We start from the raw sequence: 14,453 nt of genomic DNA, 5'->3' as shown, positions 1-14,453 counted from the left end.
TTTGTTTGGAGTGGATTTTACTAGTAGCAAAGAGATTTAGAAACTGAAATTCAGGACCAAATTTAGCTGTACTAACTCAAATGCATAACCACTAGAGCATTTAACACAGGAAAAAAAAAATTTTCCTTTTTTTTTTTTTTTTTTTTTGAAATCAACATCTCCAATTCTGAGCATGAAAATGCCATTTTTACTCACTAGCTAGTGAGACAGTATTAAAAGCCTAGTATTGAATTATTTCTTTCAGATAAACTTTTCAAGAGACAAAACACCTCTAACAAGAAGCATAACAATGCCTCAGTGAGCATCCTTCTGTTTCAAACTTGTTAAGTTACCAGATACTATGTTACTATGTTGCATTTACCAGGCACACCCTGTAATCAAGCAAGGACTCTAGTGTTTGACAACATCTACTGGAGTTTTAATCAAATCCTTGAATTTTTTAACAGTAGAGAGATCTGTTGCATATACCTTTCTGTAGGAGTCTTCTATCGTAGGATCGTATTTTTCAACAAATATTCCTTGAACAAACTGTACAGTCTGCAACACAAAAGTTCCTGTAAGATCCTTCTTGTAGAGTGGTATTTTGTAAACATTATACCCAAATTATTATTCTAGATGTATACTCAGTTACTAATTACTTTTCTGAAAACAAATTAAATGATTGATTTAACTATAAATTATGAGAAATGACAGGAAGTTAGAGGTATATGCCTATTTGACTAAGTACTGTTAAATAAAGCAACACTACACCTTTTATCCACCTTCACTTGGAACATAAGAATTAAAACATGCATTTATTTTAAAAGTCTGCCTAACTGTTGGTGTCATTATTAGTTTTTAGTTGAATACAGCTGCATGGCTTTTACATTGGCATTTATAACTGCTGCATTTTCTGCTATTCATTTCCCAGCACAGAAATTAGTGAAAAATGACTGCCAGCATTTACTAGTCTTAGCTAGTCTCTATGGGATATTCCTGTATACCTAGCACGTAGGACGTTTTTAGCACAAGTCAAGTGGAACTTTAAGACTCAATGGCCAAGTCAGAGCAGACAGGTTCAACTCCGGAAATGCTACAGCAAGATAAAGAATTCAGAGGTGAAGGAAAAAGTTCTTTCACAATCTATCATGATTTGTCAATAAAGTTTTCCTTTAGAAACTGCTTGGCAAGAGAAGAGTGCTTGCCTGACTACAGCAGACCTCTAGACCTTGTAAGATGCACAATTAAACTGAAAGATCTAAAGTTTAGAGAATATGATGTTCTCAGCCCTTCTAAAACTTTTGCTAAGTGCTAGTCTAGGTCAGAGTAACTAAATTTTTCTGTAACAGTTTAACCAAAATGCACAGGCTCTTTGTTTTACAACTGTCTACCTGCTACAACTACACAACTGTTTATAGAGGAAAAAAACGCTAACCTATCTACAAATATGCAAATACACAGAAGTATCAGCATAAAACAATGAGTGCTTCTGGGATTGCCAAAAATTAAGCAAACAGTACCCCAAGCTTTCTAGAGACAGAAGTTAATAAGGACAGACAGTGGCAAACACATTAATACTGCCAGTTTCACAAAGCAACTTGATTTCCCACAAACTTATGGCAAGGTTATCCAGTAAAGCCAGATACCTCCGTAACACTTTGGTTATGCAGTGTTTGCCTCACTGCATAACACAGGCAAAGATTTGATCAAGCATCATCAACCAACCCAGTCCAAAAACAGCAGCATGCATGTAATGAGGACCAATGAACGAAGACAAATCCAGGAAGTGCTGACATGCATAGGTAAGGAAGTACCTATACTAGCCAGGAACCCTCAGCAGTCATTACTTTAATTTGTAAGCATTTGTACAAACTTCCGTAAGAGAAATATAGTGTAGAGAGCATAGAAAAGAAAAAGCAAGATATGAGAAGCCTAACAAAACATACTTGAATTGGCTTACAGAGTACTTACCAAAGCAGACTTTCCAACACCTCCAGAACCAAGAACTACTAGCTTGTATTCACGCATGATGCAAGAGATAAATCACCTTCAATACCTAAAATACACAATAAATTATTCAACAGTTTTGTTCAACAGGACAACTATTTTAGCATTACTACAGACACTGTTAGCTTACTTATACATCAAGTCATGAACAGTTAAATATTGATATCAACTGATAAATGCAGGATCAATACCATTATTTGAACTAAGCAGGCATAATCTAAGCAGGATCACTTTAATTAATACGCAATACAGAAACAGAAACCATGGACAGTTACTCAAGATATAGTATTCTTTCAGGATTCTTGTTAATAACTACTGCATGATGCTACTTCTTCATCTAGCACATATAAAGTACCTTCGTGTTACCAGGACTCTAAGACTCAAAAAAGAACTGTTCTTCATGCATTACCTAGCACAACTTCATAGCCAAGCAAGTATGGGCTCAGAAAAAGCTTTTCAAGTGGGGATTTTTGTATCTTATAGAGGATTAATTTAGAGAAAAATGGAAAAACAGATTAAGACTCTTGGTAATAATTAGAGCTCAGTATCATGATCTTGCCAAAACATCACAGGCATTTAAAAAAAGCCAGTGTACAAGGATCTGGAAGATCTACTCACACGTACATGCATTTATCAGTTTCTCACAGTCCTTTAGATGGATTCATAGCCTTTAAAATAAGCAGGAATTTGGCAAAGAAATTCATTTACTCCTATGAGTAGGCCAATTGCTTGTATTATAGCATGCTATGAAGTGAGGTAGCATCATCTCATGCATTTCTCAGAAACCTACAATGCCCTTCATGTCTAGCCATGCAAACAAATGTCTAGGACCTCCTAGTAATAGTCACATGGAGCACTAAGGTATTTCACAGGGGTCTCGAGATGTCTTTCACTCAAAGTTACTTGCATTATACACTTTGGAACAACAGATCAAAAATCAATAGACCTCCTAGATGGCACACGGATGCCTAAAGGCCTTACAGTTTCACAGCAACCACAGTTACAGTCTATTGAATAGGTTTTTCAGGTAAACTACTACTAATATTCATTATCTATGGTACCGATGCAACAATTCTAAGAATGTTTCTTAAGTTTCACAGCTATTATATTCTCTTCTCAATCTCCTGAACTTTCTTTCAGACTGCACAAGTTTTTTATATATATATATATATGTCTGTGTGTAAATATGATATTGCTTATATCTGACATGTATGAAAGACATCTCTACAATTTCCTCTGAAGACCCACACCACTGAAGCATGAACATGGTGACAAAAAAAAAAAAAACAGGATGAGATTTCTTTTTAAAGATAACAGCATCTCTTTATTTGTATATGTAGTATTGTCATTTATTTGAAATAACATCCAAAGTTTGTAGATAGAACTTGGGTCAGTAGACAAACCTAGAAAACAGAATCAGGATATCACAATCCAGCTCACTAAGCACAGCTTGATATAAAGGCTTTTTCCTCTTTCCTTAAAAAAAAAGAACACACACACACTCACACAACAGTCATTTTCAAATTATCTACTCCTAATGAAGCTACAATAACATGTTGCAAAACATTAATAAATAGTATTTCTTCTACCACATTACTATTCTCCCATAAAAGAAATTCTGAATAAAGCCTCCTATATTAAAGCTAACTGTCACTATTGATAAGCAACAATTATCTGTGAGGAGATAACACGCATTTTCTTTCTGAGATTTAAATATCAAATAAGGAATCATTCAGAGAAAGCCTTGAGTAAGAATATTAAACCAACCTCTTCCCAGCAAGTGCACATTTCTCAAAAAGAACAGCAGGATCCCGGAAGTCAATTTAAAAAAAAAAAAAAAGCTTAAACGTGAAAGCTGCTTAATGTTTTGCTAGAGACTTAAATGTAGTTACACCAACTGCAGTTTTGTGAATAACTTGAGGCCACTCAAAATACTATTGAGACCATTCCCTCCCCACTAGCTAGATCTGTCCCCCTGCTCTACACTAGCCTAGCAAAGACAAAAGGCGGCCCTGAATCACCAGCCTTAACGGGATGATTAGGCCCACGACCGCTTTTTTGGGGCAAGTCTGATTTCTACTGCTCAAGGAACTGCACCTTTTAGTTACAGTTCTGTTAGCAACTGAGCTAACACAACTGCTTCTATTGCCAAGGGAGGAAGGTCTCCGTTCCCTACCTGCACTGGCTCCGGCACTTACCAGATCAAGTTACCTGCTCTTTTCCAGCAGAAAGGTGATTTTTTTGTTCCCCGGGAAGAAGTTGGGAAGGGGGAGGGAAGGGGATCCAACACAGACACTCCTACAAGGTAAGCAGCAGGAGCAAGGCAAGAACTCCCCTCTCAGCAGTAATCTCACCGCATCGCTTGGAATCATGCCATCTGTTAGGTGCTTAGCATACAACATTGTCTCTAAGATCATTTAGATAAAAGTTAGAGCACCTTCATGTTAATGTCCATCTGTGCCATCACTGATGAACATCACATTATTCACAGACTGGGAAATCAAGAAGCCAGGTACTATTTAATTCTCCTCTTGTAAACACACTGTGAGTAACTTTTTGCTTATTCAAGGTGCAAGAAAAAGCTTCACTAAGTAATACGGATGCAAGGAGAAAGCAATAATGAAATAATATTGACCCAATGTCCAACAATACAGAAGGTCTCTCCCCAGACTTCTGTCACCAAAAAAACATCGGACTCTTTGGCAAGTTTCACACCTAACAAAACCATCTTTCCACTCCTCCTTTTATAATTTAATAATTTTCCTCCCTACATAGACTTTTTGCAACCATGGACTACTAGGAACCATTTCACACCACAAATCTAATTCATCTGGCACTATTTTAAACGTACAAATAGATCCACAAAACTAAGTCATCCAAGCCTTTCTACAAACTGTAAGGATTATCTCTAACTGTACTGAAACCTGCCTTTCAAACTCATGACAAGTTAAAGGTTTAACTACTTTACCCGTCATTTTTGTAAAACAAACTTTCTGTTATGCCTTTATTTTTGGAAAGGTGTCACTGGAATGACAAAAAACTTTGTGGGTGCAGGGGAAATTCCAGCATAGATTTAAGTAATCTGGGTGAACTGCAGCAGTTCCACTGTGTTAGAAAGAATGGTTTAAGCAACATTTTTCAATCTTCAGTTTGAAGTTAGCAAATAAATATGGAGATGTCAATAACGACCGGGATTAATAAATAATAGAACTGATGTAGCAGCCACCAAATGTCTCTGTTTACCTGCTGGTCTGAGTCACTTGTGACAACTTTTCGTAAACTGAATGATCTAATTCCTCAAAGGAAATTCCAAATCCTGAAATAAGAAGCTAGCAACTTGGTTTCAATGAAGTACTGATAATTCCACTTTGGCTCTCTTTTTAAACAGGGATTGAAGAGACTTTAATGCAAGTCCAGACTTCTTTTGGCATCTACGTTTGCAAGTCTAGCCATAAATATCCAATTGCTATACAACACTGGCACCCATTTCACTACTTTCTTAAGCAGTGGTACGTAATTGAAGTGTATGTATACTGTTCCAGCTTGGCTGGCCAGTCTTCATCATCTTTGAAGCATCTAAGCACAAGGCTTTTCTAATATCTTTGAACTCCTGAAAAAGTCATGCCACAGTACACCCAAATGTCTCCCTAATCCCTTCCCCCAACTCAGAAAATGAGCGATGAAAGTACTATCTTCCTCCCTCCTTGCAACAGCTCTGCTTTGTCACCTGCACAGGTATTCCTCGTCTCAGTACCTCGTCTCGTTATGAGAACGCTCCATAATCCTTTGTACACCTATACAGCACATACAGAGCTAGTTCAGCACCCCTGCAATATTCTGCTGTCAGTTATTGTCAGGTCAGTCATGATACCTTGGAATGCAATGCAAAACAACATCCTTCACTTTCCAAAACGCTTGCTTAACTTGGCCTTCCCTGTAACACAGCATGCAGAAGCATCACCATGTATTGTCTGCTCCCACTTAGGTCCACCACCCTACTTCACATAGCCTGTCCCGATGGCACTTCACTTTCCTCTTACTGTTTTCTAAAAGACAAGAAGCTCAATTCATAGCTAAGTAAACATTCCTAGGCAAGGAAGTTTTCTTGATTACAGGTCCTTGCATCCTTCTCAACTAGGGAATCAGCAAGCTAGGAAGCTAGAAGCTGGTTTAGGACACTGTTGGTCTGCCCCACTATTTGGTATAAGAAAGTCCTAGCACTTGCTTTTTCCTGATCAAGTATGCTTGTCGGTTACAGGTATGCCACAGACTGATTTAAGACTCTGATCTTGCCTGAACTTGACTTTCCAGCAATTCTTGACTAGCCTGGCCTGACTGTGCTAGCTCAAACCCATTTTCCCACATCACACATTGTGCAGGCAGGCTGCTTGTGTCCCAAACCTCAGTCTTATTCTTACTTTGCTTTTCAGACTGATACAACACTTGGCTGTAGAACCAATACTGTGTTCAGCTTCATCCAGTGCCAGCATGATTTCCCTTTTGACTCAGTTAGGACAAATAGTGGAAGCAGAGGACAAAGCAAAGACAAAGCATTAGAAAGGAGGCTCAAGCCATAAAGCACCCAATCTTTCAGTTACTTCCTGGAATCTGAAGCAACAGAAGTCATCAAGCTTCAAACATGACATGAAAGCAAAAAGTTCAACTGTTGGAAGATATACACACTACAAAACCTCAGATACAAGCCAAAACATCTGGTGCCTGGCCTCTTCTGCCTTAATTATTTTCCTAGCAACTCTCAAACAGATAGTGGACTAACAGAAATATCTGTTTATCAGTCTTTCCTCTGCATTTTGTAACATGTGTTCTCCTCCTCCTCCTAACAAGAATAAAAAATATTACTAGAAGAACTTTGGAAGAATGTGTAATTATGAAACCACTTGTACAGTCAAGACGACAGACCTCTGAGTAGCACCTTAAGAATAATTTTGAATAGTTCACACTAGCCAGGACAGCTATGACATTTCAATGACATCCTTTTAATTCTAAAGCTATCAGAAAGAAATTGTATTACTTAACTAGAAGAGGTGAACAGATCATTAGATCACAAGATCTCAGTCATTCAAATGAGAAGACAATTAGTTACATGTTTCCTCATCTAGAATTTAGCATTCTAAAGCTACAGCTATATCACAGCATGACTGTAATTTCTAGAATAAGATAGGGCTAAGTCCAAGAACAATATTTGTGTGAACTACAAGTACAGGATACGCTTAGCCCCAGCCCACCGAAACTCAGGAAAAGGACAAGAAAATGGATATACTCAAAGGGGCACAATGAAAGGGAAGAGACTATGACAGCCAGCTGAGTAACAGACGAGCAAAAAAACCCCAACTTTGTTGGACACTATATGATGAGAAGTACCCACAAAAATCACTCAACAATTAGAAACTAAGAATTTAAAACTTATTCTTACCAATAAAGAGAGTAGCACACTTGAACCCCTACTCTCCCTCTTCTTTTAGCAGAGACTTTATCTAAAAGGAGAAATTCACGCTGCCTTCAAGGTGAGACACCTCCAAAGTGAATGCAATGCCAACTTCCTTTCCTTTTTGTTGTTCTGCTCCTTCATCTTTAGGTAGAAAAATGCTGTCAACTGTGGTCTCTATGTAGGTACTACAGAACAGGAAGATAGGAGGCATGCAAAAAGTAAGGCCTTTTCCTTTTCCCCCCTTAACTGCTACTAGCTTTGAATAGCTTAGACAAGTATGTTGAATATCTGTGCATATAAATAACTGAACTCTGAAAACGTCCAATGAAAGATTTAGCTGGAAACAGAAAAGTGACAGAAGATACTCTTCTTCAAGAAACAGTATTTTCACATAAACTGTATTCCAACACTGTCTCAAATGTACATTCTCAAGCATTGAGTGCTCACTTTCAAACCGTCTCCATCAACTACAAGTGGCACTTCAAGAACTGCCTTGCATACTTCCTGGAACAGCCTGTAAGGCTACTAAGTCTGTGCAGCCTCTCTGGTCAGCTTGTCCAGACTACTTTCTCTCTCTGATTAATAAATACAACAGAAAAAAATGCTCCTTTTTCCTCACTCTCCTCTGCCATCTCACACATCAGAATAGAACTCTCATCCTCATTTATCCTCTTTTCAATCCACAGCAGAAATAACGGATCAGATTTTTTTTTTAAAGTTTTCCTAGTTTGAATAGAAAGAATTAAAAGGTGGTAAGCAACTGAACAGTTGATATGGGGTGCAGGGGACAACGTTAGTTAGAGAAGAATTCCTCCCAAAGCAGAATGATTGCCTGCTTCATTCTACATCTGAATGGTGCACTACTTAAAACAAAAATACTTTATAAAAGTAAAATAAACAAAAGGAGTAAGAGCTTTTTATGCACATTGATACCTTAACCAATACAGATTCTCTTTGCAGGATGACCAAGTCTTTGAATAAACATCGTTTGAACAGAAGGTTAAGCAAGACAATTCACTAGAAAGGAAACACCTTAAAAGGCTCACATCCTGCAAGGACTCTCCACCTGAAACTTGCTTTCAGCCTCTGCCCTAATCAGACAGAGTGGGAAAAATTGCCTCTTCGATGCTTTCTTCACATCTCCAGACCAAGCTGAAGCAAAGTGGTGATGCTAAGAAAGTTGAGAAATGAGAAACATTACTTCAGCAGTGAATGAAGAAACTGCACAGTTACTTCTTGTAAAGCTTTCCTAAAAAGTAACAACATAAAGAGCTGAATGAGGAATTGAGGAAAGTCCTAACACCATCTGAGGTTCTAAAGGGAATTGGGCTTGATACGATAGCAACAGAAATGCTGGGGGTTTGTTGCGTTCCTTTGTTTTGGTAGAATTGAGACTGCTAGCTTTCTCATAACTCCTTCAGCTTTGAATTTTGGTATCTGATTGAACTTTGGTATTTGTCTGAAGAATCAGAAAGCTAACCATCCAATTTTTCCACATGATATTACACCAGACAAAGCTGTAACCAGAGCTCAACTCCAGGCCAAAAGACAGGAACTAAACACAGTGGCTACCTGAAAAAGCTATCCCTGAGACCTGCTTATACGAGCTAGTTGTTCACGTACAGAACTAAACAAATAGTCCCTCCCAGAAGTATTATCATTTTCAAAAGGGATTATGATTATTCAGCACTTCAGAACTTTATGACTCTTGTTCAAACCCTGACATTCTGGTTCTACTGAGAAGATATGGTGTATGCACTATAATTTTCATAATACTTCTGTCCATGCACATTTATTGCTCTGGAAAAGCTATTTTGTTAGAACCACCCCAAACTTGGAAACAGCACCCCTAAATTCATCACAATTGTTTGCATGGGGGGGGGGGAAAATTCAAGCATTAGAATGAGAAATCAACTGATCAGGTTCACCTGCTTATAATTAGCAGTGGAGAAATTCACCTCAGGGAAAAAAAATCTTACTTCTCAGAGATGGGATATAAGCCCTGAGCTGGAAAGAGAAAACATTTGGACAAATAGCTCTAGTTCAACTGCAGAACCAGCCAAGGTCAGAGGATTAAGTCTTCTCAGATAACTTGCTTCTGGTACTGAGGCAGTCTCAGACTGCCAAACCTAAATCTTTCTAGTTGTCTGTACTACCAGATTCCACTAAGTTGAGAGTGTCTTGGTTTAGAGCCCATTCTTCAGGGAAACAACTGGTTAGAGAGAATTCAGGTTGTGTGCGGTTTTCAATATTCTCCAAATATCAGCTGTAAGCAAGAGTCCTAAATTCTTATTCCTCAGCTTCAAGGAGGGTTATTTCAGAATAATTTCAGTGTACAGGGCGTACCTGAAAGCAGAACCCAAAATACGAGGCTGTTCCTCTTCCCTAGCTTTTGGGTACTTTAGGCATTAAAACAACTCAGATAATTCTTACTCAATAGGGTAAGCGATGTCTCTTATAAAAGAAATTAAAAGTACTCCTAAAATTGACTTACACATTCATAGCAAATTTATGACCAGATACAATAAAACACTGGTCTATAGAAGTATAAACTTATCGTTGAAGAAAACAGAAGCATGACAAACAGTAAATATATTTTACTCTTCAGTTAAGAGATTATGAACAAATTATTAGCTAACTATACTTTCCTGCAAGACAACAAATTAACTCACTGAAGGCTTATTTCAAACAAATAACTTAATGACAACAGTACATTTCAGTCAAATTCCGATCCTCATTTTTTACTTAATTGTATTACCCTATTAGAAAGATTTGTTTCAATTTTATGAAAAGTAAAGCAAGAGAAAATGCCTTAGCAGTTATGGCCAAACAAGTTTGTATAGCACCTCTAAAATGTATGAAGTTATACTTGGTCTGGCAGCTTTACCAACAAATTCTATGCCAAGGAATCATTTAACAATCTTTTCAGGTATAAAGAGAAACAAAACTGATGGCATTATCAACAGACTTTTATACTCAAGGTTCCTGGAAGTATAGCTGTTTCATTACTAATGCAGAGTCTCTGTAAGTGAATCAACTGTTCGGTAAGCAAAGCTAAAATCAATTTTAATTTCTAGTTTTTATCTGGTTTTAATAGCTTCTTGTCTTGACAAAATATTTTCTCAGTTGGATAGCTAGTTCTTTTGGACACTAATATAAAAATTTTTCTTGGACAAGAATATTTCTTCAATTATCTTCAAATATTTTAACTGATGTCAGAGCATCTTCAGATGATTTTCAAAAAAAATTGCCTGAATGATTAAGCGTATCCAATGACATGAGATCACACTAACTACCTGAGAAAACAAAGCCAGAGACACAGGAACAGGTTACTGCAGCACGAGCGAGTCACAGAAGTTTAAGCTACTCCTTGAACTGCCCACGGGGACGTTTATCCCATAGAGATGGCTTAACCAAGTTCTCCTCCTTTCACTGAGGGGAACTACCTTGATTAATACTGCACATATGGGCAATTTCTGCAGAGCAGCTAATATGTGATAATGTCACACGTGAGTTTATCTTGTGGGATTAGTTCCAGTGTCTATACTTAGTAAAACTGAGTAAAACCTTTTCTTCTAAAAAAGAAAATTGACTCTCAACTAGACCTCAGGTCCGAACATAAATGCAAAATGTTCTAAGAAAGAGAATTGGCCTATTGGAAGTCACTGATATCTCAAGATGAAATCTTTTTAATGTAAGAAACTAACAAGCATGTGCAGCTTGCAGTAGTTTCATACAAAATATAAAGTAATCTTGTTGCTGTTTCCAAAACAAGTGATGCAACAAGAATTTGTAAGCATACTAATAAAATACACTATTCTTCAATACCTAGCGAAGTTTCAGCTTCCTGTAGATTCAAATATTTCAATTAAATTTGCTGTCCTTACAAAAACTAAGTTATATTGAGTCTGTTCAAGCCGCAACAGGAGTTTGTAACATTCATCAAATTTATCCTTATTATTCTGGGGACTGTTTGCCATGGTTTTATGTTTTCTCCTTATTTCTGTAAAATAGTCATCATTCCCTGTGAAAAGAGTTTTGTTTGTGCATGTTCTACCAGTTAGACTTCCTGCTAAAATGATGATTGCAGAATCCCTGCAGAACCTGAATTATGAATGTTTTGATGCATGCAAAGAAAATTCAGACAGACAGTAACTTGAAAGAACACGCAGATTTTTAAACATATCAAAATTATTACTAAATTTGGAGAATGCATAGATACCACAATATAATATCTTGCTAGGCACAAGTTTTCAACTATAGAGCAAGTTTTGAGAACTGAAACAGCAATCTTTGGGCTGGGGTTGTTACAATTACACAGCACTGCTGTAAATCTGGCTCTACTGTTGTTGCAGAAAAGGGTCAATGTTTAGCTCTAAAATTTTTCTCAACTAACTAGAACGTGGGTTGCCACCTCACGGTGTATCAGCCATGCTATATGTCGGGCATGCTGTAGCCTGATACACCTTCAAGGGCATCCTTCTGATTACAAGCAGATGTAAACATTTCTTTTTTCCTGAAAATTGTTGCAGTAAATTGTATCTTTCAGGTTACAGAAGCGGTGCAAAATAGCAGGACTACAACTAAGGCATGTAAATTTTCAGAGTCAACACACTTCTGTAAAAATGCACTCATGGGCAATTTAAAAGTTAGCTCAAGAATAAATTTGTCAGTTGACTTAAGATACTCCTCTTTGGAAAAAGGTAACTAAATTCCTGTTGCAGAAACAAGACCTAGCCTCAGAACTCTACATGGCATCGGCTTAGTATCTGGCAATTCTAGGTCTTCTGACTGTGACACTGGCTGCTGAACCAATAAGGCCTTGTGTCAGGTTTTCTTCTATTGACATAAGGCAACGCTCAGCCCAACTGCAATTTCAGTCCTACTTGAATCTTTGTTCCTGCTGCCTATTTTTCCTTTATAATCAAGGCATCATGAACATCTCTGCCAAGTGCTAGAACTTGTATTTTTGCATACTGAGGTATCACTGTTTGCACTGTTTACTTTCAATTCTTTTTTGTTTAGGTTACTAACGCATCATCAAGACACAGATATATGGAATCCTTTCATCATTTTATGAGCTTTTGTTAGTAGCCTTTTAAGGCTGGCTGGCATAGGTCTCTTACCCTTCAACCATCACTTGACAATTTTGTAACCCATTGAGGAGCTGCCTTCTAATGAAGACAGTGAGCTACTGAGAGGAGGGAAAAAAAAAAGAACATCTTTTTGCAAAATGCAACTTATGATGATGTATCTCCTTACACATTGATTCGAATACAAGAGAGGTTAGTAGCCTGAGAACAGTTTTACAAATTTCTATATGTTATTTTTTAACAACATTAAAAGTTTTGTCCGTTGAAAAGGACACCTGATTCTGTACAAATTGAGAATACTGGGACTTGGCACTCATTAACAGGAATTAAATTAGTTCTTTCATGATAAATGAACCACACCAGAACAGGCCCAAGTAACTGTCATTCATATCTATTTTGAACTCTCTAATGTTCCTTTCCTTGAGAAACACGGTACTTGAATGTGAGCAGCAAATATGTCACCCAAATTACACACAATTTCATAAGCAGACGACCCTTTGTCAAAACCTCAGGACAGGACACTCAGGTTAAGTTGTAAATAGCGATACACTGACACCTAGGCATAACTACATCTTCTACCGCATACTCTTGCTACCTCCACAATAATGGATATGCCTCGTAACTGCTTCTTTTCACAGTTAAACCTACCTTCTTCAGGGGATTCAGCTAATAAAGTTGTGTAATATATAATACAGGTACAGGAGCGGCTGAAACTTGGGCAAAACATCCTATTCTGTTTCTGGTAACCTCTGGCAATAAGGCAGTAACATCTTGAATCTAGGGATGGTAGCTCCTCAGCAGATGTCTGACTCATCAACACAGTGTGACTGGAAGAATACAACTGTAGGGGTTAACCCCCACAGCTCTGCCAATATACAGATGCACCAACTCAGTTGTTCCTAAGCTTATAACAGCTTAGCAATTGCCTTAAGAGGAGGGTATTTAAAAATCACTAAAACAAATACTGACTTACCTTAATATGCTAAGTTCTGAACTGCAGTAGTTCTGCATCTGCTTTATGAGCAGCTGATGCATCTCAGACAGTTCCCTAAAACCTCTTTTAATGGGTCAGGAATCTCCAACAGAGGGAAAAATCTGACAGTCATGAGCAGGAACCCAAAAGGTAAGCCATTCACGCTTGCAAGTCTGAGCTCACAGGCACAACAGCACCTACACGAAAATACTTTTAACCAAAAGAATTTGAATCTCACTCATCCCCACACCACTATCTATTACATAGACTAGATCTCAAACATTTTAGTGAGTTACCACATTAGCGAGGGTTACATTTGTTTCATCAAGTCTATCTGAATCTCCTTAAAAATCAGTCTAGCTCTTGTTTAGACCATATTTTTTGGTTCCTCTGGATCTCCAAAGCTAGTCATTTACTGGAGAAACCTGTCATACCTTAACTAACTCTCACTTTGTCATTAAGTCAAATCAAATCCATACTTTGATGGGGTAGCAGCAGATGTCCAAAGCATACCATAATTTAAAATCAGCTCCAGGTTTGGATGGTAAGCCCTTTCTAAATACAAACAAGCATGCCAGTGTCTTCCTTGGCAAACACAGCAAGAGTCAACTGTTATCCAGACTACAACAATCGCCACAGTATTTGAGTAAGTGTTCTCTGCAAACATCATTACTATACACTACACTTCTTACTCAAGGAGAGTTTTACTTCCAGCAAACACACACACACACATATATATATTTATATATAAATAAAAATAGTATCTCAAAACAACCTGCATTTTGGGAAAAGCCTGAGTGGAAGAATGACTTTTCAGTCTACTCTAACTGTTCCAATGAAGCAAATTTATCCCGCGTGAAATTACACTGCTGTATTTCTGCATTGCTCAGGGGGCTCCCCATAGTATACCCTATGCCTCCTCTTTTTATTAGGTTCTGGAGATCTACTACTT

General features: G+C 37.6%; 1 protein-coding gene across 2 annotated transcripts in view; it reads right to left on the bottom strand.

The window, feature by feature from the left end:
* RAP1B (RAP1B, member of RAS oncogene family) overlaps positions 1 to 14,453 on the bottom strand; it is a 35,662-nt gene that overhangs the window by 13,279 nt on the left and 7,930 nt on the right. For both annotated transcript variants that reach the window (XM_068935191.1, XM_068935201.1), the window contains exons 2-3: positions 1,951 to 2,035; positions 469 to 537 (exon numbers count right to left, since the gene is read on the bottom strand). In XM_068935191.1, coding sequence (XP_068791292.1) covers positions 469 to 537; positions 1,951 to 2,007 — 126 coding nt within the window. In that variant the 5' untranslated portion in view covers positions 2,008 to 2,035. The remainder of the gene's footprint in view (positions 1 to 468; positions 538 to 1,950; positions 2,036 to 14,453) is intronic.

The sequence above is a fragment of the Struthio camelus genome, chromosome 1, assembly GCF_040807025.1.
Source record: "Struthio camelus isolate bStrCam1 chromosome 1, bStrCam1.hap1, whole genome shotgun sequence".
Taxonomy (NCBI): domain Eukaryota; kingdom Metazoa; phylum Chordata; class Aves; order Struthioniformes; family Struthionidae; genus Struthio; species Struthio camelus.
This window is presented reverse-complemented; position numbering and strand designations above follow the sequence as displayed.